We start from the raw sequence: 26,908 nt of genomic DNA on the forward strand, positions 1-26,908 counted from the left end.
CAACTAATGGAGAACTGAAATGCTTAAGATGTTGAGTCTTCCAAAACAAGTAGATAGTATGCTTTTCTATTTTGTGTCCTTTAAGATCTTAAAGTTTCCTTCTTACAGGATGTGCACTTTTCTTGTTAAGTTTATCCTGAGGCATTTTACATTTTTGTTACGATTTTTAAATTATCATCATAAGGTCAAAACAAATTCATACCAAAAATTCAAACAATACATAAAAGAATACAGATGAAGGCAAAGTCATCCAAAATTTTACTGGTGAGCAACCTTCCGTAGACTAGGTTCTCTTAGCCATAAAGAAGAGCAATGACTGTTACGTAGGCAACCAACAGTGACTGCCACAAATCCTGCTGGGGTTTCTATTGGGAATTCACTGATTTTGGAGAATTTTCAACTTTATAATCTTGAGCCTTCTCTCTGGGAACACAGTTTTGGAGATTTCTCCACATGGGTCCTGAACATTTCTAAAAGTTTATTCCCAGAAATGTTTTGTGTTTCCAATGTGAATGGGATCTTTTTTTCTATTACATTGTCTAGTTATTGTTAGTACTTAATAAAGCTCTGATCTTTTTATATTTTGTAATCAGTTACACTATTGTCCCTTAAACTGTCCAGGTATATAATCATATCTGTAAATCTTTTCCAACATTTACATCTTTTATTATTTACTTTTAAATTATTTTTTATTATTTCATGCTTTTATTATTACACTTAGTGGCACTTCCTGAACAATAGTAAATAATAGTGGCAATAGACAACTTTGCTCTTCATTCTAATGAAAGTGTTTCACTGGTAAGCAGATGACAGCAGCTTGTTTGGGATATCTGTTTTCTTCTTGATCATGTTAAGGAAACATCTAATTCCTTTTTACCTTTTTTCCCCTTAATCAGGAATTTATGTTGAATTTTAATGAATGCCTTTTCAAAATGATGAAATTTACCATAGGGTTTTTCTCCTTGACCTATTAATGTGGTCAATTATAATTAGAGACTTCCTAATACTAAATCTTCCTCACACTACTCAAATGGATCACCTTGACGTGACACTGGGTTTCCCTTTCCATGCTCCAGGTTGACTATGCCAATGAGATTTTTTTTTTTTTGAGGAAGATTAGCCCTGAACTAACATCCACTGCCAAGCCTGTGGGGTTGTTTTTTTTTTTTTTTCTGAAGAAGATTGGCCCTGAGCTAACATCTGTGCCCATCTTCCTCTACTTTATAGGTGGGATGCCTGCCACAGCACGGCTTGATAATCGGTGTATAGGTCCATTCTGGGGATCTGAACTGGTGAACCCTGGGCCACTGAAGTGGAGTGCATGAACTTAACTAATGTACCACCAGGCCAGCCCCTGAGATTATTTTTCTTAAGATAAAAGATTAGGTTTCTGCTTATTAAGTTTTGGTCTTATTAGAGGTTGTCTCCCTGAGATTTCAGATAGGACACCTCGATTACAATTTGGGATATATCCAAAACCTTTCAATTACACATTTATAAATATTCTCATGGATTGTTAATTTAACTGTTAGTGAGAAATCTAGTTTGTCTTATTTCCAAGTTCTTAGTGGGTTGTTGGAAGAAAGGAACAGAAAACTACTCTACACTAAAATGGAAGGGAGATTTATTGGCATGTAGGGGTATCCCATGGACCTCCAGAGCAGTAAGTGTTGTTGGGCCTCTAAGAAATTGGAAGGGAGATCTGGAAAGCAGTCAGAATTCGAAACTGTTTTCTTTCCGTCTCAGACTCTCTCCTACTTTCTTAGTCTCTCAATTTCTTAATCTTTCTGCAGATGGGGCTTCTCTGGTTTGACATCCAGGAACTAGACACAGGAACTTCATTTTAATGAAAGATCAAATGCACGAGACTTCACTCAGCCAAGAGGGGTCTGCAGATGTTCTGAGGAGGAGGGTGTGTGAAGAACTGGAGGGAAAGGTGGGTATCTTCGGTATGGAAGGCAACTCACTATCATCCTCAGGAACCCTCTGTAATCACTAAGTTAGTTTGGCTCTACCCCCAGAATGCTTCCTGAATCTGTTCTTTCTGGTGTTGCTCTAACTCACGCCTTCATCTCTTGCCTGAAATATTGCGAAAGCTTCCTAACGGTTTTCGCTGTCTTTACTTTCACTCTCCTGAAATCTATCCTTCATTGCCACAAGATAATGGTGTGAGGATTAAATAAAAACTTAATGAACTTTAAAGCACTCCACAAACATAAAGGAGTGGTGGAGGAAAAAGTAGATCTAACCACATGACTCGTCTGCTTAAAAACTTCCAATGATTTCCCCATTACCTAAAAAGTAAAGACCAAGCTCCATACATGGTCTTAAGCTTTTTCACAGCCTGAACCAAACATAACTTTCCAGTCTCGGCACCTCTTACGACACTTTCCCTCTCTCTTCAGACAATACTATTCCTTAACCACATCATTAATTTCCACACCCAAACTGCTCTATCTGCTTATGTCTTACCTCTCTTCTTCTTTGCCCAGGAAACCCTATTTACCCTTTAAAACTGGAATCACAAGCCAAATTTCCTAGTAAACAACAATAAGGTTTACCCTCTCAAAATCAATGCCTCCTTCTACCGGAGTCCTGCAAATACCCAGTAAAGTACCACAGCTTAACTAATATTTCAGTCATTTCTTTCTCCCCTCCACAAGCTCTATTTCCCAGCTTAACATGTCTACTTGAGTTTCCTCAGCTCCACCACCTGCAGGGGCCTAGAAAGTGCCCGGCTCTGGCAATTTGACTGAGTCAGAGGCTCACAACAACCCAAAGTGCCAAAAGCCCATGTTTAGAAACTTCACTGACCAGACAAGGGAAACAATAACAAAAATAAACAAAGAGGACTACCTCAAACTAAAAGGCTTCTGCACAGCAAAGGAAACCATCAATAAAACGAAAAGACAACCTAACAATTGGGAGAAGATATTTGCAAACCACATATCCAATAACGGCTTAATATCCAAAATACATAAAGAACTCATACATCTCCATAACAAAAAAACTAACAACCCAATTTAAAAATGGGCAAAAGATCTGAACAGACCTTTCTCCAGAGAAGATATTCGGATGGCCAACAGGCACATCACAGGATGTTCAACATCATTAACTATCAGGAAAATGCAAATCAAAGCTAGAATGAGATATCACCTCCTGTCAGAATGGTTATAATTAACAAGACAGGAAACAAGAAGTGTTGGAGAGGATGTGGAGAGAAGGGAACTCTCATACACTGCTGGTGGGAGTGCAAACTGGCACAGCTACTATGGAAAACAGCATGGAGATTCCTCAAAAAACTAAGACTAGAACTCCAATACGATCTGGCTATTCCACTGCTGGGTATTTATTGAAAGAACATGAAAACACGAATGAGTAAAGATACATGCACCCCTATGTTCACCGCAGTATTATTCATAATAGCCAAGACTTGGAAGCAACCTAGGTGCCCATCAAGGGACAAATGGATAAAGAAGATGTGGTATATATACACAAGGGAATACTACTCAGCCATAAGAAACAATGAAATCCAGCCACTTGTGACAACATGGATGGACCTTGAGGGTATCATGGCAAGTGAAGTAAGTCCGAGGGAGAAAGTCAAATACCATACATCTCACTCATCAGTAGAAGATAAAACAACAATCACATAGAGACAGAAATTGGATTGGTGGTTATCACAGGGGAGGTGGGGAGCGAGGAAGGCGAAAGGTGTGATTAAGCACATGTGTATCCTGAGGGATGGTAATTAGTCTTTGGGGGGTGAACATAATGCAATCTACACAGGAATCGAAATATAATGATGTACACCTGAAATTTATATAATGTTATAAACCAATGTTACAACAACAAAAAGATTTAAAAAGAAGAAACTTCAGAAGCAAATCACTAACAGCTCTCTGGAGCCAGGATATTTCCCAGAGGGATTGAGGAGCTAATCCCTCGGCGTCCTCCGGCGAGGCATACTGGGAGTTGTAGTCTCAGGCCTACCCCACTACCTCTTGGGAGTTGTAGTCCTCGGTCTGGTAAAGAAAAGAAAGGAGCAAGTCCCAAATTTTTAATTAGTCGTTAGGGGGGAAAGGAAGAGGGCAATCCATAATAGCAGGCAAAGTCAAGCTCCGTGGTCCCACCTCAGACTCGCTAGCAGTGGCCGAAGATGCTAGAAGGCGTATCCGAGAAGGACGGGGAGACGTTACGTTGACGCGGGCGTGACCCTGACGGAGGTTTGGCGGGATTTCCGAAAGCCGCCGGGGAGAGCGGGCGCTGAGGCCTGAGACGGAGGCCTGAGGGGGGCCGAGACGCACTCCGAGGCGCGTAGTCGCTAGCCGAAGCTCGCCTGGGTTGTGTGCAGAGGCCGAAGCGACGGAGTAGAGAAGCGGGGCGCAGGCCAGGGGGTCTGGAGTCTGTCCGCGGCAGCCGGGCCCAAGCCAGCGGAGGGAAGTCGGAGCGCGCAGCCCGCCCGAGCGAGCGGCGCTGCAGGCCGAGGTGAGGGTGTCAGGCGCGGCCCGGGCCCCTTTCCGCCGCCGGGCTCGTCCCCGCGGTAGCCGGACCGGCCCCAGGCCCGTGTCCCTCCAGCCGGCTTATGGGGCGCCTCTGCGCCGAGGGAGAAGCTCCAACATGGCGGGGCGGAGCAGGGGCTTGCCCGGGCCCGTCCGACTTTGGGAGCTCGTGGTGGCGAGAACAGCAGCGGAGCCCAGTCTTTAGAGCTGGGAGCAGCCTTGGGGGCCTTTCTTTCCCCCAGCCACTTTAGGGGCGTGGCCGAGGAAGCCCAGATCCGGGGAGGCGTAAGTGACCTAAAGTCGCAGCTGTTGAGTGTCAAGGCCGGGGTTTCCGGATTTCTGGTCAGCCCTCTCTCCCTCACGCCCTGCTGCGCTCACAAAGTGCCGGCCTCCAGTTGCCGAAAGGAGATTTTCGGTATCCAACGCGCAAGACCGTTTAGTGATGCCTACGGAATGATCTGTAGGGAGATTTGGTTTTTAAAACAACTTCTAAAGTGAAGTGTAATAGACGTATGGAAAAATGCACAGATCAAAGCGTACACAGCTCCATGAATTATTACAAAATGAACATACCTGTGTAATCAGCACTCAAGAAGTAGAATGCTGTCAGCACTTGTTCCCCCTGGTCTAATACTCTCCCGGCTTCTCCCCGAAGGGAACCACTGTGTTGACGTCTAACGCCCTTGACTAGTTTTGCCTGTTTCTGAATTTTACATAAGTAAGACTGTATGTTTCTATTTTTGTGTCTGGCTTTGGTCAACATTGCCTAGATTCATACATGTCTTTGCGTGTAGCAGTAGTTCTTTGTCGTTGGTATCTTGTATTCCTTATTCATTCTACCCATGGTTGACGTTGGGTTGTTTCTGGTTTTTTGCTTTTATAAGAAAGGCTGCTGAGGACATTTCTGTATACGTTTTGGTGCACATGTGTATGCTTTTCAACGGGTTAATAATAGAGTATTGAAATTCCTGGGTCATAGCATTTGTCTATCTTCAACTTTCACGTGTAATACTAGTTTTCCAAAGTTGTACCAATTTACATTCAAACCAGCAGTGTTTTGAGTGTTTTGTTGTTCCACATTCTTGCTAACACTTGATTTTGTCAATCTTTTTAATTTTAGCTATTCTGGTAGGTATATAGTTATATTTTGTTGTTTTAATTTTTAATTTTGCTTATTATTAATGAGGTTGAGCGTTTGTTCATACCTTTTTTGGCCGTTTGGATATCTTCTATCGTGAAGGCCTTGTTCAGATCTCTTGCCTGTTTTTCTTCTGGGTTGTCTGTCTTGGTGATTTGAAGGAATTCTTTATGTATTCTGATTATCAGCCCCTGGTTATATATGTGGTAAATATTTTCTCCCCTCACTGTAGTTTGACTTTTCATTCTCTTATTAATGGTGTCTTTTGATGGATAGAAGTTCTAAATATAAGTATAGTTCAGTTTTTCAGTCTTTTTCCTTTTTGATTATTGCTTTTTTTTTTTTTAAAGATTGGCACCCGAGCTAACAACTGTTGCCAATCTTTTTTTTTTCTGCTTTTTCTCCCCTAATCCCCCCTTTACACAGTTGTACATTCTAGTTGTGGGTCCTTCTAGTTGTGGACTTGGGACAGCACCTCAGCATGGCTTGATGAGGGGTGCCATGTCCGCGCCCGGGATCCGGGCCGGCGAAACCCCGGGCCACCGAAGTGGAGCGCACAAACTTAACCGCTTGGCCACGGGGCCGGCCCCTGGTTACTGCTTTATGTATCTAGTTCAAGAAACCTTTAACCCAAAGTTGTGAAGATACATGTCTACATTCTAAAAGCTTTGTTTTTACATTTAGATCTATAATCTAAATTGGAAATTGATTGTTTTTCTGTGGTGTGAGATAGAGATCAAGTTTATTTTATTCTTTAAGGCTATCCAATCAGCCCAGCACTATTTATTGAAAAGACCATCCTTCCATTACTCTGCTTTCCATCTTTTCCATAAATTATGAAGGGAGACATTTAAATTTAAATTACATTCAGCTGATTCGATATTTGGAATTATCATAAGCTCAGGTTATGCTAAATCTGCCATCTAAGAGATCTGTACTTGAACCAATTAAGAACAAATGATCATGTCAAGTCTCTAAGAATGGAGATTTCCTATTTGTTATCTTTTGAGTTAAATTTATCCTGATGGTTTAACTGTCCAGGTTGTTTTGGTGTGATTTAGGTTCATTTATTCTGTGGACATCAAGACTTGTTCGCTTTTACTAGTACCTCCTGAAGACAGTTACAGATGTTTTTTGTTCTCAGTTCTTCGTTTCACCCTGAGCAATCTTAACCCTCTCATAATGACCTGACTTGAGCTTTTGGCCTTATGCTTATCTGGAAGGTTTCAGACTAAGCAGGGTACTTGCATGTTATTTATTCATTTGTGCATTCACTGAGGTCTGTAATTGATTAAAATGGTGATCTTTAAATTTCATACACTCCTATTAGAAGCAAAATGTGTGACTACAAGCATGATCCTTGCCTGAGCTGGGAATTTACCTCTCATCTCCATCTATTGTTTCTCTATCAGGAATGGAGGCTTATGGGCAATCATTCTGTACCTTCATTTCACTCCTGTCCCACCACCCCCAAACCCTGCTTGCTGGAAGGGAACAATGGAACTGAAGCAGTTTAACCATTCACATTTTTTTTTTTTTTAATTATAAGTAGAGTCCCAGAAAGTCTGCATTCATTTGCCAAATATTTACCAAACACCTGACAGTTATGATGTATTGTAGAGTGTATAGAAATAAATAAAATTTGGCCCCTACTCTCAAGGAATATGAAGCAGGGGACCAGGGGCATGTAGTTGATCTAGTTAAGCTATGCATCTTTAAGAAGCAAAATAGTCCTGGCTCTCCCTAGTCTTTCTGATACAACTAGCAAAGTAGAAGGGAAAGCTGGTGAGAGATTTGTTCTTTTTCCTGTCATGAGTCGGTCAGTGAATAGACCAAAAGCCTAGCAAGGAATTTTTCAGAGATTTATTGTAAACCTGAGTTTGCAGCTCTTTACTTTTAGTGTTCTTCCTGATGGCCATCTGTATTTTTCAGTCTTGAACACTGAGTAATGGCTATGCAGATGCAGCTTGAAGCAAATGCAGATACTTCAGTGGAAGAAGAGAGCTTTGGCCCACAACCTGTTTCACGGTTAGAGGTATGTGTTAGTTGCTAATTTTGGAACTACAATACTGGACTAGATTCTTCTACCTATTGGGAGAAATCACAACTTTTACATATACCATTGGTTTACTACCTCAAATCAAGACCCAAATTAGAGTTTTCAGGGGCATTGTCAAGGATCCTGTGGAAAGGCTTAAGATAGTTGCTAAACATGTCTGTCTAGATCTCTTCTTTTGTTGAGAATTCTCCTCCTAATTTATCATTTTTATTTCTCAGAGCTGGATTGTCAGAAACTAAGAAACCCTAGGATCCCATGGTGGAGTCATTTGTACTAAGTATGAAATTACTGTTCAGGGAATTACAGTGGCCAGGGCCAGCTATATGGGAAGGAGAGAGGAGCAACATCTCTCCATTGACCCAGATCTGTGCTGAAGTTAGTAGGAAGACAGCTGTCATAGAGAGGCAGAAGGGCTTGAAGTGTGAAGGTATAAGAGCCAGGCTCTAGCTTAGGACTCTGCACAAGAGCTGGGACCTTGCACTATTTCTGCCCACTGTACAGAGGCCCCGGTGTGAGTGCAGCTGACATGGGCCAAAAGAAGTAGGAGTGAAAGCAGAGAAAGCCTTCATTCTTCTGTTTCTTTACACATATTCCTCCCATCCCCAGCTAAGCTTCAGGACTCCAGAAGTTACTTAAATGGGTTTGTGATAAACATTAGAGGGTTTAGAGTCATAACTTGTTATCGTGAGCATCCTTAAATACACATGTATATTGCTTATTGCTTAAATATTAATAGCAGACATGGTTTGTATGGGCAGATACTATTCTCTCCCCTCTCCAAACCTTCCCTGACCCCCAAATACATAGACATCTCCCCATGCTTTCCCCCAAGTCATGGTTTCGGTGGCTAATAAAACCAAAGCTGACTTTGTATATAGCGAGGAAGAGGTACCTTTAGGTGGCTTGTTTTGAGAAGTATGTATGTAAGTCCCTGACCAAAAGTAGTTTTCCCCATTCTTAATTCAGTTGTTAGAGCAGAGCTTTCTAGTCATTGTGCTGCCAAAAGGATATTGATATGCTAAGATACTGTTCTTCTTAGCTCTGGTGCAACCTTATCTGTTTACCCTAGCTTAGTGTAGACGATATTATTTTTTGTGTGTGCTTGATATGGGAAACACTGGTTTAAAGTGGCCATTTAGGGCTTAGGGTCTCAAAGTTCATTTAGAGTCCCAGGCATAAAAGGTCGAGAGTTGCAGGTTTATTCCCAGTGCTTAGGAATTACTGGTTTAATCTCATTTCGTGATGAGTCCATTATAAGAGTTTTAATATACATGACATAGTGCTAGTTTAAAACTGGTTTTGCTAATGAAAAGGTTGATAATTTGTTATTAAATACCTCATATGTAGGGCACACTTTTCAAAGCTTTTGCATATAATATCACAGTTCTCAAAAAGAGCTCTGTGAAGTAGGTAGGGCAAATATCCACACTGGACAGTTGAGAGAACTGAAGCTTAAATTTATCCCTGGTTTTCTTCACTTGTAGCAATGTGGCATAAATGCCAATGATGTGAAGAAATTGGAAGAAGCCGGATTCCATACTGTGGAGGCTGTTGCCTATGCACCAAAGAAGGAGCTAATAAATATTAAGGGGATTAGTGAAGCCAAAGCTGATAAAATTCTGGTAAGTACTGCTTATGTAACCTAGGGAGGCATTAGTGGAAATAGTACAAAGGGGTATACAGTGAAAAGTGGTGGTCTTTCTCCTTCTATCCCTCATTGTTGACAGGATGACCCTGTCCCCCTTTTCAGAGGTGACTGCATTACCAGTTAATTATCTTTGTATGTACCTCCTTGCATAAATTGGAATTTTCTCTAGGGAATTACAGTATCATGGGTTATGACATAAATACTGCCAAATTGACTACCACTTTGCACTCCTACCAGCAGTGAGTGGTGTGTACCTTATCTTTCTGGATATTAGGATGTCATGCCTTAGAAATATATTTGTTAGTATGCAGCCACTAAAAACAGTTTTGAAGAATATTCATTGTCATAGGAAAATGTTCCTGATATAAGAAAGCAGCTTAACAAAACATGCGTGTATGTATGTATACACACATGAATATACGTGTGTGTGTATATGTGCTTGATTTTTGTTTTTAAAAATGTGTGTTTGTGTATAGCACATACACTGGGGGTAAATACACTACAATATTAACTGTTATTTCTGGATGGTAAGAATGTGAACAGTTTTTATTTTGCCTCAGTTTTCTGAAGTTTCTACATTTTTTTTTTTAAGATTTTATTTTTTTCCTTTTTCTCCCCAAAACCCCCCAGTACATAGTTGTATATTTTTCAGTTGTGGGTCCTTCTAGTTGTGGCATGTGGGATGCTGCCTCAGCATGGTTTGGTGATCAGTGCCATGTCCATGCCCAGGATTCGAACTGACGAAACACTGGGCCGCCTGCAGCAGAGCGCGCGAACTTAACCACTCAGCTATGGGTCCAGCCCCATACATTTTCTATAATAAACATATATTACTTTTAAATAGACAAGCTGTTTTTATCACTTGAATTGAAAGTCATATTAATTAGTCTCTCTGTGTATAATCTGTTAATTAATCACAGGCAAGATTCTTTAATGATGACCAGAGAATGTGATTTCAAATCATGAGCTTAGTTTTTTTTACATTAATAAATGACATAAAAATGATTTTACTGGCTTAGCGGAAATGAGGTAGTAACTTAATAATCTCTTATACTATATAGCACTTTAACTTTGAAATCCCATCCTTTTCACTATATTCTCATTTGGCCTTCATAACGACACAGAGAGAGAGGTAGGGCCAGGATTCTCCCTGTTTTACAGATGTGGAAGCTTAGGCACAGTGGTTCAGTGATTTATCCAAGGTCATACAGATGATGGCAGAACTAAGACGAGAACCCAGTTATTTTCATCCTATTATACTGTGATCCTTTGTTGTCTCCCTCCAAGGTCTTAGAGCTACTATTTATTATTCTTGGGTCAGACATCTTTAGCACCCATAATTCCCCATGATTACATTTTATTTTATGCACTTATCCTCTGGTATTTATATAGTTACACAGTTTGATTGGCTTTACCCTTGAACTTTTATATAGTGTAAAACAAATATTTATCTATAAAGTTATGTTTTCATATTTTGTGTTGATTCCTGTTATAGTTTCACAGAAATTTTCTCTGAAAAAGAATCTTCAAAAGCCAAAGAATCTTCAAAAAGAATGCATTTGTTATTATTGGGAGCTTCCTCACATGTAGTTCTGCCATGTAGCTTAGTCAAATGGACAATATCTGAGATTTGTTTGTACTTATTTAATATCTCATACATTAATATATGCACAACCCAGTATTATACTAAGAGCTTGAAATTTGTAAGCACTGGCAGGGCTGTTATTCCATTTATTTAGTACCAGTCTGTGATAGTAAGCCACTCAGGGCTCAAAAATCATAAGTAATTCTTAATTTAAGTCCTTGGAGTAAAGGTGTTACCATCCATGGAAGTATGAAATTGTCATTTATTGGATTACTCAAATAAATAAATGTTTGTTGAAGTGGTGACTTAATTGAAAATAAAAGTTCTGAGTCCCTAATGCCTCACTGAAAGATTGTGATGTTGACTAAGCCAGTAGGTGGCTCTAAAGTCTGTTGTTTCTTTCTGGGCATGGATTTTTGACTGAACAGATCCTGACAGGGTCTTTGCTTATGCCTTGTCAGACATTAGTTTTAAAAATCAAATCCAGTGTTTTGTTTCTGTGAAAACATATATACAAACCTGTAATAAGTGAAATGAGATGTGCAAAGTGATATAGATAGGTCTTTTTATTTTTCTGTCCTCTTTGATTTCAGACATTTTATGAGTTTCTGGTGGGTAAAGACTGTGTTATTTGCTTTTAAAGGTTAAAGAATATTTGGTCAGTCACAGTGGCTATCCCCTCCCATTCCCCCAAAGTCTTTGGAACTGAGACTTTCAGCAAGAAGATCCACTGTCACAGTGGAGAAAGGAAACTAAAGAAAAGAAAAATCGTGTTCAAAATATAAATCAAAGTGGTTTCTTAACAAGAGAGAGAGATATGGTGAACAAAACAACTCATTCAGAAGGTGGCAGATTCTTCTGTGGTCGTCTTCACATTTTCAAAGTTTAATGTAGTTGTAATTGGCTTTTGTTGAGCTCTGCTCTCTTGGTGCACTATGACAGCACTGACAGATTCAGCATGGATTTTTTTTGTAATATTTTTCTTTTACTTGCCATTCTATGTAGTGTCCAAGGATTTGGTAGTTCTTAGCTATTGAAAACTCCAACAGATTTAACACTTCTGCCTAGCACAGATGAAAGCAGGCTTATTGTGTAAGAATAGAAGTAAAGTTCTGCCAAATTGCAGTTGCCTGGTTTTACTTCAGATTTCACTTTGGTTATAATATTCTGTTTTTTTAAGAACTCATAGACTAGAAAATGTAGAGGTTAAAATCACTAGAAGGGAAAGCATCTCCTATGAGTATTTTTTCTTCAACTTTTTTCTTTTCTCAAAAGCCCCCTAGTACATAGTTGTATATTCTAGTTGTGAGTGCCTCTCTTTGTGCTATGTGGGACGCCCCCTCACTATGGCTTAAGGAGTAGTGCCATGTCCGCATCCAGGATCTGAACCAACAAAACCCTGGGCCACCAAAGCAGAGCGCACAAACCTAACTACTTGGCTATGGGGCTGGCCCCCCACCCCTTTTTTTTAATTATTATTATTCATTTTAAATATGAGGAAGATTTGCCCTGATCTAACATTCACCACCAATCCTCCTCTTTTTGCTGAGGAAGATTGACCCTGAGCTAACACCTGTGCCCATCTTCCTCTATTTTATATGTAGGACACCTGCCACAGCCTGGCTTGATAAGTGGTGCATAGGTCCACGCCCAGGATCCGAACCTGTGAACCCCAGGCTGCCAAAGTGGAGCATGGGAACTTAATTGCTACGCTACCCGGCCAGCCCCTTCTTCAACATTTTGTTATTAAAATTTTTGAACTTACTGCAAAGCTTGAAAGAATTTTACAATGAACACGTATATACCCGTCAAGTAGACTCTACCATTAACATTTTAATATGCTTGCTTTATCACCTATTTATCTCTCAATCCAGTGATCAGTGTATCTTGGAATTTTTCTATGCTTTTCAAAGAAAGTTGCAGATGTCAGTACAATTCCTCCTAAATATTTTAGCATATATTAACTAGAGTTCAATATTGGTTTATAGTTCCCCCCCCCTTGGTATTTTTATTTTCTAATTTTCATTAATCTTCATTCATCTTGAAGATTAGAAGTTATGGGAAGAGACATCACAGAAAAAAGAAGGGAAGAAATTCTCCAAGAAATAATACAAGAAAATTTCCCAGAGCTTAAGGGAAGCAGAAGTCTTACATAGTAAGACCCACACCTAGATACATCATTGTGAAATTTTAGTATACCAGTCATAAAGAGAAGATTCAGAGAGAAAAAACTAAGTGACCTGAAAAAACCAAAAATCAGAAAGACAGCACATTTCTTATCAGAAATCTGGATGGTAGAAGCTAGTAGAGCAATGCCTTCAAAGATCTGAGAGAAAATAATTTTGAACTTAGAATTCTATTGTAGTAATATTATTAATCAAGTATTAGGGGAGAATAAAACATTTTCAGAAATAGAGGAATTCTGAACGTTTTTCTCTTGTCCACTCTTAGGAAGTTACTTGAGAATATACTTTACCAAAATGAGGGTGGAAAACAAAATCTAGGTTAGAGTGACTCCAACTCAAGTACTCAGTGAAGGAAGACCCAGGACAGTAGCTATCCTGGAGAGCAGACAGCCCAGTTTGGAGAAGGAAAGGAGATCATCAGGGGGAAAGAAGGATTCAATAGAATACATAGTAAGATTGAGAGGTTGGAAAATTTGAGAAATGATAAAGTCAGACACTTGAGAAAGACATCGCTCAGTTATAAAAGTAAGGTAAAATGGAGCGTGATTTTGAAACTGGTGGTGTATAAAAAAGAATGAATTTGAGTTTGACGGTAGAAATCTTTGAGAGACATAGGGTTGTTAACATTGGAGCCTTAGTGAAAGAATTGTATTTCTAGCACACCATTTGGTTCTGCAATGAATTATATTTACAAAGCTATAATATAAACACGGTAATGAATTTTCAAGAGAAGTATTAAGTAGTAGACAAGTTTAAAGAATAATGCAACTCACTACTTAGCTGTTCATTGATTTTTTCTTTTTGTTGTAGCAAATTTTGAATTACAAGTTTAATCTTTTTACTTGCTGTAGATCTATTCAGTTTTTCGTTTTTTGTTTTTTATAGTCAAACTAAGATAATTTATTTTACTGAATTTAGACTCAAATTCAATTATTCAGTGCCTTGGCTTGGATTCTTTTTCTAGAGTGAGTTTTAATAGTTTGTATCTAGGAATTTCCCTATTTCATCTAAGTTATCTGATTTGTTGGCATGGAGTTTTATTTTTGTAAGATTAGTGGTAGTGTTCCCTCTTTCACTTCTGATTTTAGTGATTTGAGCCTTTTTTTCTTGGTCTAGCTAAAGATTTATCAATTGTGTTGATCTTTTCAAAGAACCAACTTCCGGTTTTCTTGATTTTCTCTATTATATTTCTATTCTCTATTTCATTAGTTTCCGCTCTAATCTTATTTCCTTCCTTCTGCTTGCTTTATGGTTAGTTTGCTCTTCTTTTTCTAGGATCTTAAGATGGAAGGTTAAGTTATTGATTTGAGATCATTCTAACAGAGGTGTTTACAGCTATAAATTTCCCTTTAAGCACTGCTTTTGCCACATCCCATAAGTTTTGGTATATTGTGTCTTCATTTTCTTTCATCTCAAAGTATTTTATAATTTCCCTTGTGATTTCTTCTTTGACTCATTGGTTATTTAGGAGTGTAATGTTTAATTTCCACATATTTGTGAATGCATTTATTTTTAAATTTTGGAATCAACCTATAGATTGATCATTGAAGGCTTATCAATGACTACAAAATAGGATATAAATGTTCTCAACCTTGATAATGTATAAGAAAAGGTACACCTGACAGAAGGGGAAGTAGACATGGAGGTAAAGGACAAATGTCCTCATTTAAGGTAGTTGAAAGTTACAGTCTGTGATTGATGGACCAGGAAATCAAGGTTTAAATATGTTGTTAGACTTTGTATTATAGTGTTAATTTATCATAAATCAGGTGAAGTACACATGTGGGTCTATAATTTCTTTTTTCTTTTTTTTTTTTTTTTTTTTACTACATGAATGTGTTACTTAAATTGGCAATTAAAAAGTTAGTCTTCATGGAGTCTCTAAGTTAGTTTATCTTTTAGTTGCCAGAGAGAGAAATTAATCCTAGAACTAGAACTACTAGTATTTTGATGACTTTTTAAAGAGAAATCATTCTGGAAATTTTGTTAGCTGTCGTCTCTTTCTATTGCATGCGTGCTTCTTGTTTTACTAAGTATATTTTGTTGATTTGACATTTCTTATTTTTCCCAGACTGAGGCAGCTAAATTAGTTCCAATGGGTTTCACCACTGCAACTGAGTTCCACCAAAGGCGATCAGAGATCATACAGATTACTACTGGCTCCAAAGAGCTTGACAAACTACTTCAAGGTGTAGTAATCCCTTATCATATGTTGTGAACTGCAGTTAGCAAAGCATCCAGGTCACAGAACAAAACTGAAGTATTTGGGTAGAATTTATGTGTTAGCTATGATTGAGAGAGAAGAGAAGGATCCACACTGAAGAAGTAAAACTGCTGCAGGCTGGAACCTGACTTATAAAATACTGAAGTTATCTTCCAGTTAAATAATTTAATCTCCATTTAATATTGTAGTCAGAGAGTAAGCGCCCTCTGCCTAAAGAAATAATTATAATGTTCTACTCTACTACAAGGTTGACAATCTGATGATTGGTTAAAAAATTCCATGTTTTGGATGGACCTTGAGGGTATTATGTTAAGTGAAATAAGCCAGAGAGAGAAAGATGAACTCTGTATGACTCCACTCATAGGTGGAAGTTAACATATAGACAAGGAGATCTGATCGGTGGTTAGCAGGGGAGAGGGCGGTTGGGGGAGGGCGGAGGGCACAAAGGGTGAAGTGGTGCACCTACGACATGACTAACAATGATGTACAACTGAAATTTCACAAGGTTGTAAACTATCATAATCTTAATTAAAAAAAAAATTCCATGTTTGAATACTACATTGTAGTACACACTAACCTTCAAGACTTTATGGAAAGCTGTAAAGTTTTAAAACTTTTGAAAACATTACTGTCCTAAATTATTGCAAAGTTAGATTTGGTTCTTGTTGCTTCCCCAAATATTTAATAATTTAAGTGCCCCCCCCTTTTTTTTTCCTTCTTCCAAAGCCCTCTGGTACACAGTTGTGTATTTTTTAGTTGTGGGTCCTTCTAGTTGTGGCATGTGGGATGCCGCCTCAGCATGGCTCGGTGAGCAGTACCACGTCCGCACCAGGATTTGAACTGGCGAAATCCTGAGCCACCAAAGCAGAGCGCGCAAACCCAACCACTTGGCCACGGGGTCGGCCACAAGTTTTTTTTTTTTAGGGTGCAACATAGCATGAGTTCAAGAATCACACTCAAATTTGAATGTTAGCTCTCCTGTCCCCCCTCCCAGCATTTACTGGCTGTATTACATGGTGCGAATTACTTAATAGTTCTATGCTTCAGTTTTCTTCTCTTCTTAATGAGGATAAAAAGACCTCCCACGTTATAAGTTATTGGAATTAGATAAACTGATGCATATAAATACATAGCACTGTGCCAGGTACACGAGAAACATTTAGTAAATATTAGATGACATATCTTTTTTTTTTTGAATGACTGCTTATTGACTTGTGTTGGTATTGTTCTGTGTCTTGATAGTGGTGGTAGTTACATGAAGCAACAGATGTGATGAAATTTTATAGAACACACAAATGAGTGCATGTATAACTGGAGAAACCTGACCAAGCTCTGTCAATTGTATCAATGTCAGAAAACTGATATTGATTGTTTACTTTACGATTGTTATGTAAAATGTTAATATTGGAGGAGTTTGGATGAAGAATTCATGGGACCTCCCTGTACATTTCTTTGCAGTTTTCTATAAATCTAGAATTATTTCAAAATAAAAAGTATTTTAAAAATTACTGCTTGTTGAAAATTATATTTCCAAATTATGTAAACATCTTTCTGATGAGCTTCAAGGGCATTTCTCTGATTATTGTTTCTAAACATTGTATTGTGCTAAGAGGTGTTTCTTATTGCTCTTTTAGGAGGAATTGAGACTGGATCCATTACAGAGATGTTTGGAGAATTCCGAACTGGGAAGACCCAGATCTGTCATACATTGGCTGTGACATGCCAGGTGAGCTGTTGGGGCTCTAACTAATCAAATCAGCAAGAATGAGTTGATTCCTGCTATTTGCAAGCATCTTTTGGGATGGCACTTTGTCCTTAAGAATCCTATAGATTCCTACTGCAAAATTCTTTCACATTTTAAGAAACTTCTAGATCATTGATTTCAAATACTTTGGTACCATCTACTAGGCCTCCCCTCACTGTCACCTGCCCTCTTCACTAGTCTAGATTTTATGATTCATCATTAAAATCATTCCTTTACAAATACCCTCAGATTTACATCTCCCACCTGAAGAGATGCCAATCTTAGATGAACGCTGTCTGTCTTCTCAGTGCCTATTGCCAAATAGGCAGTCAAACTGGAGAAAAATCATAACATAATGCTAATTGGCTTCACTTTAAATTCAAGATGACAAAGTAGGTTAACGTTCAGTACTGTTTCGCAGATCTGCTGAATTTCTCCATTTAGGCATACTTTTTCCCACTTAGTAAGACAACTGTCTTGTACTTTGTCCTTTCTCCTCAAACCTTCTTGCTTCTCTTCAACCTTCACTCTCAGCCAATGACCTAACTTACTCTTCATATCAAATCTATAAATCCACTTACATTTATACCCACCTTTTCTTATCTTGGGTTACAATGGAGAAAGTGTCTCTTTTCCTCTCAAAGGCCCATCCTACCAGTGTGATCTGGTTACCATCTCCTGCCACCTTCTCAAGGACTCTACTCCTGTTTTCTGCTCTGCCTCTCTATTAGATGATCCTCATTGGTATACACACATATCTATTTCCATCTTTAGGAGAAAACCTTTCCTGGACTCCTTTTGTTTCTTCTTCCTTTACTTATGCTCCCATTCATGGGTGGATTTGGAAACCGACATGGTGAGTTAAATAATTGCTTAAGGTCGTATCTCATTTAAGTAGTAGATACAGGTGTCAAATGAAACTTCAGAGCCCATGCTCTTAAAACCTTCATAAGATTAGAACCTGTAACTGGCTTGTTCTCTGCTGTATTGCTAGTCAGTCTTCAGCACTCAGTAAATACTTGAATGGATGGAGATGATAAAATAGATGTCCTAAGGCATACCTGATACATTATAAATGGTATAGAGGAAGTAGCATAACTATTTAAGGAAGAGAGAGGGATTACTTCACCCTAGAGTAAGCATGGAATACTTTATGGAGAAAAGAGATTGGACCAGACTCCTGAAGAATGCTAAATTTGAGCAGGTAAAAAAATTAAAAATCATTTAACTGTAGGGAATGGTATGAACAGAAGTACAGGGGACAGGGAGGCATAACGTATTGAGGAGAAGACAATAAATAAACCATTTACTTAGAGGTTTTATTTGGAAAAGTTGTAGGAGATAAATCTTAAAAGGACACATTAAGACCATATTTTAGAAGGTCTTGACTCCAGTGTAAGAAGTTTATATTGGGCTGGCCCAGTGGCACAGCGGTTAAGTGCACATGTTCTGCTTTTGTGGCCCGGGGTTCGCTGGTTCGGATCTCGGGTCTGGACATGGCACCGCTTGGCAAGCCATGCTGTAGTAGGCATCCCTCATATAAAGTAGAGGAAGATGGGCATGGATGTTAGCTCAGGGCCAGTCTTCCTCAGCAAAAAGAGGAGCATTGGCCGCAGATGTTAGCTCAGGGCTAATCGTCCTCAAAAAAAAAAAAATGTTTATATTTGATTCTGTAAAGAGTGGGGATCATTCAGTGTTTCACAGCCGAAGAATAACATGAGGAAAATTCTCAAAAATATTCTAGTAGCGACCTGTTGAATGAATTGGAAGGAGAGTTGAGAGCTGAGGGTACTTGATGTGTGATTATTACAAGAATTAGCTGATCTGGACTAAAGTAAAATAGTGAGACTGAAGGGATATAGGCAGAAGATACACAGTCATACATAACTTAACAGCGAGGATATGTTCTAAGAAATGCATAATTAGGTGCTTTCATTGTTGTGCGAACATCATAGAGTACACTTACACAAACCTAGATGGTATTGCCTATACACATGTGGGCTATGTGGTACTAATCTTATGGGACCACCATCCTATATGCAGTCCATCATTGAAACATCATTTTGTGGTGTATGACTGTAAAGGGCAGCACTTAATGATTGACAATAAAAAATATCCCTCAGCCCAACAGTATATTAATTTGGTAACTTTAAAAAGGATTGAGGAGAGAGAGACAGTTTTTATGGAAAGATGAGTTCAAGTTTAGAGGTGGTGAGGTTGAGATGATGAGACAAGAAGTGAAAATTTCTAGCAGTATTTAGAGATGTGGAACTAAGTCTTATACAGAGAAGTAACATTGGAATCTCTGAAAATGAAAGATCTATGAGAGAGAAACAGAGAGAGGAGGATATAGAAGAGAAACTGAACAAACTTCACTGTTTTGCAACTTCAAGCAATGTTTTGAGGAGCCCTTTTTCTTCTTTGAGTGGGATCCTAGCATTCCCTGGCTTTAAGAGTATACTGCTGTGAGTGGCTGGCCCACAAAGCACCCTGGAACCGGACTCATTCCCATGGGCCAACTCTCAAAATCTTTTGAAGCTTTATTACAGTTTTAGCTATATCATTGTGATAGAGGAGGCTTCCCAGTATCTTTCTATTCTAGTGTGAATTTTTATCCTCTCGATAAAGTAACAGTAGTTCTTGGAACTCATTTATGAAAATGAATTTAGATATCAAATATAAATTGTTCTTTTTTGTGTTTTTTCCCTTGTAAAACAAGTTATGAACTGTCCTTCATAATTTATTCTGTATTTAAATAGCACTTTATCAAAAATATTTATTACATTGATATAATGCTGTGCTATAGTTAAAGATGCTATGTGCCATAAAAAAAATAGGAATTTTGTTAGGACCTTGTGTCCTGCATAGGATTCACAGTTAGTAAAACACATATCTGTGGAGACTAGTATAATAAGACCGATGTTCTCAAGTCACCCAAGAAAATTTGTCTCCTTATTTTTCTCATGTTACAGATGGGTCCTTCATCAGTCACTACTTCTGCTTGAAACAGTGCATGCCATTTCTTGAGACAGGAAAATATTCTGGTTCTTTACGAATGAAAATTTATCTCACAGCAAGAGATAGTCTCCTGTTTTGCTCATCATTTTCCTTTCTCACTTGTCATTTTAATTGTATTTCTTTCCTCTATTGCTCTACTGATCTTTTCATTGCAGACCAAAACGTCACCATGTGTCTTATGAGACAGTCAAGTTAGGATTCCAAGTAGATCTAAGCTGGTGTCGGCTCTGCTTATAAATAATTCTGAGGAGGGAAGAGCTGGGGAGACATGAGAACTTTTAGGATAATAAGGGAGGAATCATTGAGGAGAAGAAGAAGAGTGGTAGTGAGCTGTGGGAGCTATAGCTTATCTCCAGAGCACCAATAGAAAATTGTTACTAAAGGGAAATAGGACTGTTTAAAATATCACCCTGACATGGGTCATTTGACATGATGTGTGACATTTTGAAATAGAAATGTTTTCCCCATGTTTTGACAGGAATTCATGTGGAATAAATATTTAGAGGACAGTACACAATATCTATAGTTGCCAGGGCAACTCAGCATATCACACTGATGTTCTTCAGTTGTGTAAACAGAATCCTATCCTGGGAATGTTTATTAAGCAGTCAGCTAATGCTGGTCAACAATAAACTGAAGCAAAATTCACAAACATATTCTCTCTATAAAAATAACATTCACAGATGGCTGAACAACTATAGATCTTTGTTTTTTGTTTTCAGAGAAAAAGAATGCTAATTCATTAATAATAGAAAGGATTACATTTCACTATCCTAAGAGCTGAACCAGACATACAGAAAGGATGTTAGATTACTACTTAAATGTAAACATTATCTGCTCTCATTTGTTCAAATTTTTCAACTTAATGAAGTGAAACCCCATTATGTGTTAGATCTTTGTCTAATAGTGAAATTATGTAAATAAAGTTGAGAGCCATAGGTTACAAAAAATGAATACTACATGCTTGTTCAAGTACTAGGGTCATTTTAAAATGTTCAGAAGACAATTTAACATCAGTACTGGTTTTAAATGCACATGCCCTTTGACAGAAAATGTGTCTTACAAAACTTTTCACATATGGTCAAGGATAAATGTACAAAGAGTTTACACCGTAGCATTATCAAATGGTTAAAGTTAAAAACAGCCTGCATTACTATAAAATAGGAAGATGAGTTAAATTATGATACTGTTATTAAAAATAGCTAATCTTGTGGTGTCTCAGCCGAGTAACACAAAATGGCTGCAATGGCACTGGGAGGGCAAGGTGGAGGAGACAAAATGGGTTGGAGTGCAGAGTACATAGTCCATCCACTTGAGACTGGCCCAAAATATACTGGGACCTTGTCCACTCCTCTGCTGTCAGTCTGCTTACCTGTGCCCAGCCACATTATGGCCTCCCTTCTGCCCAAGGAGGTCTACCTAGCAAGAAAAGAATCCCTTCTCATGCTAGCACTAAAGATACCAGAAAGTGAGAGAAGGGGGGAACCTCATTCGTCTTAATTCCTGGGGACTTAGCCCTCTGAGTGTCAAGATTTTCTCCTCCCCAAAAAACTGAGGCAGTTTCTGCTTTTTGTCCTTTTGGCCAATAGTTCCAAACCTTTCCTCTATCAAGACACTCTCTCTCTCTGTTTTTTGTTTTTTGGTTTTTTTTTTTTTGCTTGAGAAAGATTGTCACTGAGCAAACATCTGTGCCAATCTTCCTCTGTTTTGTATGTGGGATGCTGACACAGCATGGCTTGATGAGCGGTGTGTAGGTCCACGTCCAGGATCCAAACCCGCAAACCCTTGGCTGCTGAAGTGGAGCACATGAACTTAACCACTATGCCACCAGGCAATCCCCAAGACTCTCTTGTTGTATACATAGTCCTTGTTCCTTCTGTTGATTCCTATCATTTGAAAGATTTTATCTGCCAACCTACCAAATGATAACATAATCATTTTTTCCTTTCCCAGTTAATAAAGGCTTTGTAACTGAGTATATGCTAAAATCAGTGCCCTAGAGATAGAGGATATCATAAGTCTTCAAAGTGCTTTCTGTATGCTAGGCAGTGTGCTAAAATAAACACTTTACATGAATTACTTAATCTTCAAAGATGGGTTTTATCTACACTTTACAGAAAAGGAAGCTGAGATTTAATATTCTCAGGGTCACATAGTAAGTGGCAGAACCACATAGTATATAAAAAGTATTTGTATGAAAATGCATAGAAAATGATGTGGAAGATTACTTCTGGGAGATGAGAGTGATGAAGAAGAGCTTTCAGTTTTTGCTTGACTTATTCTATATTGTTTGAATTTTTAATACAAGCATATGGTACTTTTGTAATTTTGAAAAAAAAAATTCTCAGAAATAGGAAAAGAAAGAAAATTTGGTGCTACCAGGCCCTTAATGTAAAACGTCTTAAAGGATTTTCTTAAGAATTTAAAGGTGAATTATGGCTTCAAAGTAGATTTCTAGGGTGGAAACTACCCTTTAACATGATTCTCTTAAAATTTGTAGAACTTAAAGATGTCTGGCATGGGACGGGTAGCTGGAAGCAGAAATTTGAGTAGCTCTTGAGACAGTTTTCACGGCATTCCTCCTTTTATTTTTTTTCCCCACTCTTACTTTCTATTATTATTTTTTTCTTTCTTCTTTTGTTCATTTGTAACATCGCTATGTGCTATTGGAGCAAACACCTTTTTTCTTCTTTGTTGCTGATATTTTAAACTTCTAGGATGTCCCTGGGGCATTGCCAGTATCCTTTAGTAACCCATAGGAACGAACTCTGCTCTATAAAGTGAGGTGTAAGTGTGGTTTGGATATGCTAAAATTAATTGAGTATCACATGAGAATCTAAATGACCTTCCACATGTTTTTACTTTTGAGAGAATTGATCAGTATTGTGTTGGTATACAGTCATAGAATTTTATCACCTACTTTGAACTATATTTCCAAGCAGTCCAACTCTGGCAAGATTCTAGCCTCCCCTGCCAGGGGGCACAATGAGGTTTATATCTACTACTAAGTATATTTCTGTCAGAAGGGAATGTCTCCTCTCTGCCTCTGATTGTCACTTTAAAGTGTTTTTTCCTTTTGCTTTATTTAATGGGGGGCAAATTATAGACCCATCATGGGGAGCTTAGTCACTTATATCAGAAGTACAGTATTCATTTCCACTGTTATTTTTGTTCTCTCTAGCTTCCCATTGACCGAGGTGGAGGTGAAGGAAAGGCCATGTACATTGATACCGAAGGTACCTTTAGACCAGAACGGCTGCTAGCAGTGGCTGAGAGGTGGGTTACTAGATTAGCAGAGAAATATGGCTGCATCTATCATTATAGTGATTGCCAGGGTTAGTTGAATGTCTAACGAATGTCTCTTCTCTTACTGCTCCATATTCTGAAGTTATATGTGTGGTTCAAAAGAATGACCTTCCTTAGTAGAGAAGAGCATTCTTCGTTAGTCAAAAAACTATGAATTGCCATCAGACTGGATAAGAAACAAGATCCAACAATATGCTGTCTTCCAGAGAAACACTTTAGATTCAAGGACACAAATAGGTTCCAAGTAAAAGGATGGAAAAAGATATCACATGCAAACAATAACCATAAGAGAGCTGGAATGGCTATACTAATATCAGACGAAATAGACTTTAAGACAAAAAAAATTACTAGAGACAGAGGAACATTTTATATTTAAAAGCTCAGTTCACTGGGAAGGTATAAGAATTATAAACAAATACATACGTAATAACAGAGCCTCAAAATATGTGAAACAAAAACTAACATAATTGAAGGGTGAAATAGACAATTCAACCATAATAATTAGGGACCAGCATCTTGCTTTCAATAACAGAAGATTTATCAGATGCCCTGATAAAGGGCATTTATGAAAAACCTACAGCTAGCATCGTACTTGATGGTGAAAGTCTGAATGCTTTCTCCTTAAGATCAGAAATAAGGCAAGGATGTCCATTCTCACTACTTGTATTCCACATTGTAGTGAAGGTCTTAGCCAGTGCAATCAGGCAAGAAAATGAAATAAAAGGCTTCCAGATTGGAGTGTAAGGTATAAAACTATCTTTATTCACTGATGACATGATCCTAAGGGATCATGTAGAAAATCCTAAGGAGACTACACACAAAAAAAACTGCTAGAACTAAATTAGTTCAGCAAGGTTGCAAGATACAATGTCAATATTCAAAAATCCATTGTATTTCTATATACTAGCAATGAACAAATCAAAAATTAAGAAATCATTTCTATTCACAGTAGCAACGAAAATAATAAAATAGTAATAAATGTAACAAGTGTAAGATTTGCACACTGAAAACTACAAAACATTGCTGAGAGAAATTGAAGATCTACATAAATAGAGAAACATTTCACATTTATAGATAGGAAGACGCATTATTATTAAAATGGTAGTTCTCTCTCAAATTGGTCCATAGATTTGACACAATCCCTATTGAAATTCTAGCAAGTTTTTTGCGGAAATTGACAAGCTGATTATAAAATTTGTATGGAAATAACAAGGACCCAGATAGCCAGAACATTCTTGAAAGAAAAAAAAAAAAATTGGAGGTCTTAGTCTTCCAGATTTTAAAACTTACTATAAAGTAACAATAATCAAGACAGGGTGGTGCTGGTGTAAGGATAGACATACAAATCAACAAAACAGAACTGAGAGTTCAGAAATAAATTCTTGCATTTATAGTCGCTTGATTTTTGACAAAGGTGCCTAGGCGATTTAGTGGGGGAAATAATAGTGAAATAATAATTGTCTTTTCAATGAATGGTGCTATGTAGTTGGATATCCATGTGCAAAAAGATAAATTTTAGACCTTACCCTACACTATACATAAAAATTAACCAAAAGTGGATAATATCTGGTGGTTCTCCAAAAAAAATTAAACAGAATTACAAAATGATCCAGCAAAACCACTTCTGGGTATATACTCAAAAGAATTGAAAGCAGGGACTCAAACTGGTACTAATATGCCAATGTTCCTAGCAGCACTATTCACAATAGCCAAAAGGTAGAAGCAACCCAAGTATCCATCAGCAGACGAATGGATAAACAAAATGTCATACATACATACAATGGAATATTATTCAGTCTTAAAAAGGAAATTCTCACACATGCTACAGCATGGATGAAACTTGAAAGTACTGTGCTAAGTGAAATAGCCAGTTGCAAAAGGACACATAGTGTATGATTCCTCTTATATGAGGTAGTTAGAGTAGTCAAATTCATAAAGACAGAAAGTAGAATGGGGTTGCCAGGGGCTGGGGGTGCGGAGAATGGGAGGTACTGTTTAATGGGTACAGAGTTTCAGTTTGAGATGATAAAAAAATTCTGGAGGTGGATGGTGGTGATGGTTGTATAACAGTGGGAATGTACTTATTGCCAGTGGACTGTACACTTTAAAAAGGTTAAAATGGTAAATTTTATGTATATTTGCTATAAACTTTTTTAAAGGACGATAGTCCTAAATGTAAGAGCTAAAACTATAAAACTCTTAGGAAAAAACCGGAGAAAACCTTTGTGACCTTAAGGTAGGCAAAGGTTTCTTAGATACAACGCCAAAAAGCAAAGACCATGGAAGAAAAAATCAGGAGCCAGCCCAATGGCATAGTGGTTAAGTTCACGCATTCCACTTCAGCAGCCTGGGGTTTGCAGGTTCAGATCCTGGGTGTGGACCTACACACTGCTTGTCAAGCCATGCTGTGGCGGTGTCCCACATGCAAAATAGAGGAAGATTGGCACAGAGGTTAGCTCAGGGCCAATCTTCCTCACCAAAAAACAAAAAAGAAAGTTGATAATAGAGTCACTTTTCATTTCATGAAAATTTAAAACTTCTGTGCTTCAAAGAACACTATCAAGAAAGTGAAAAGACAACCCAAAGAATGTGAGAAAATATTTGCAAATCATATATCTGATAAGAGTCTAGTACTCAGAATATATAAAGATCTTGCAACCTAACAGTAAAAAGACAACCCAATTGAAAAATGAGTGAAGGACTTACATAGACATTTCTCCAAGGAAGATAAACAAATGGACAATAAGCACATGAAAAGATGTTCAACATTATTAGTCGAGGAAGTGCAAATTAAAGCCACAGTGAGATAAAATAATCAAAAAGATAGTAACAAGTGTTGGGAAGAATGTGGAGAAACTGGAACCCTAATATATTGCTGGTGAGACTGTAAAATGGTGCAGTCACTTTGAAAAACTGTGGCAGTTAAACATAAATTTACCATATGACCCAGCAATTTCACTCTGGTTATGTACCCAAGAGATATGAAAAGATGTCCACACAGAGACTTGTAAGTGGGTGTTTATAGTATTATTGTAATAAGCAAAAACTGGAAACCAACCAATTTTCCATCAACTGGTAAATGAATAAGCAAAATTTGGTTTATCCATACAATGGAATGCTATTCAAAATAGAAAGGAATGAAGTACTGATACATGTTACAACATGGATGAATCTCAAAAACATGCTAAATGACAGAAGCTATACACAAAAGACTATATATTATATGATTCCATTTATATGAAATTTCCAGAAGGGGAAAATCTATAGAGACAGTAGATTGGTGGTTGCCTGGGGCTGGAAGTAGGAACAGGAAGTAACTGCAAATAGACATGAGAGATCTTTTTTGGATGATGGAAATGTTCTAAAATTGGATTGTTGGGGGCCGGCCCCATGGCTGGGTGGTTAAGTTCGCGTGCTCCGCTTCCGCAGCCCAGGGTTTTGCCCGTTTGGGTCCTGGGTATGAACATGGCACCACTTGTTAAGCCATGCTGAGGTGGC

The 26,908-nt window shown here is 38.1% G+C and overlaps 1 protein-coding gene across 1 annotated transcript in view; it reads left to right on the forward strand.

Moving 5' to 3' along the window:
* The first annotated feature begins 4,248 nt into the window (after positions 1-4,248).
* Positions 4,249-26,908, forward strand: part of RAD51 (RAD51 recombinase) — a 29,390-nt gene continuing 6,730 nt past the window's right edge. The window contains exons 1-6 of the mRNA XM_046653284.1: positions 4,249-4,488; positions 7,573-7,675; positions 9,184-9,321; positions 15,190-15,307; positions 16,977-17,068; positions 23,286-23,380. Of these exons, the coding sequence (XP_046509240.1) occupies positions 7,589-7,675; positions 9,184-9,321; positions 15,190-15,307; positions 16,977-17,068; positions 23,286-23,380 (530 nt within the window). The 5' untranslated portion in view covers positions 4,249-4,488; positions 7,573-7,588. The remainder of the gene's footprint in view (positions 4,489-7,572; positions 7,676-9,183; positions 9,322-15,189; positions 15,308-16,976; positions 17,069-23,285; positions 23,381-26,908) is intronic.

Source organism: Equus quagga, chromosome 2, assembly GCF_021613505.1.
Source record: "Equus quagga isolate Etosha38 chromosome 2, UCLA_HA_Equagga_1.0, whole genome shotgun sequence".
Classification (NCBI taxonomy): Eukaryota; Metazoa; Chordata; class Mammalia; order Perissodactyla; family Equidae; genus Equus; species Equus quagga.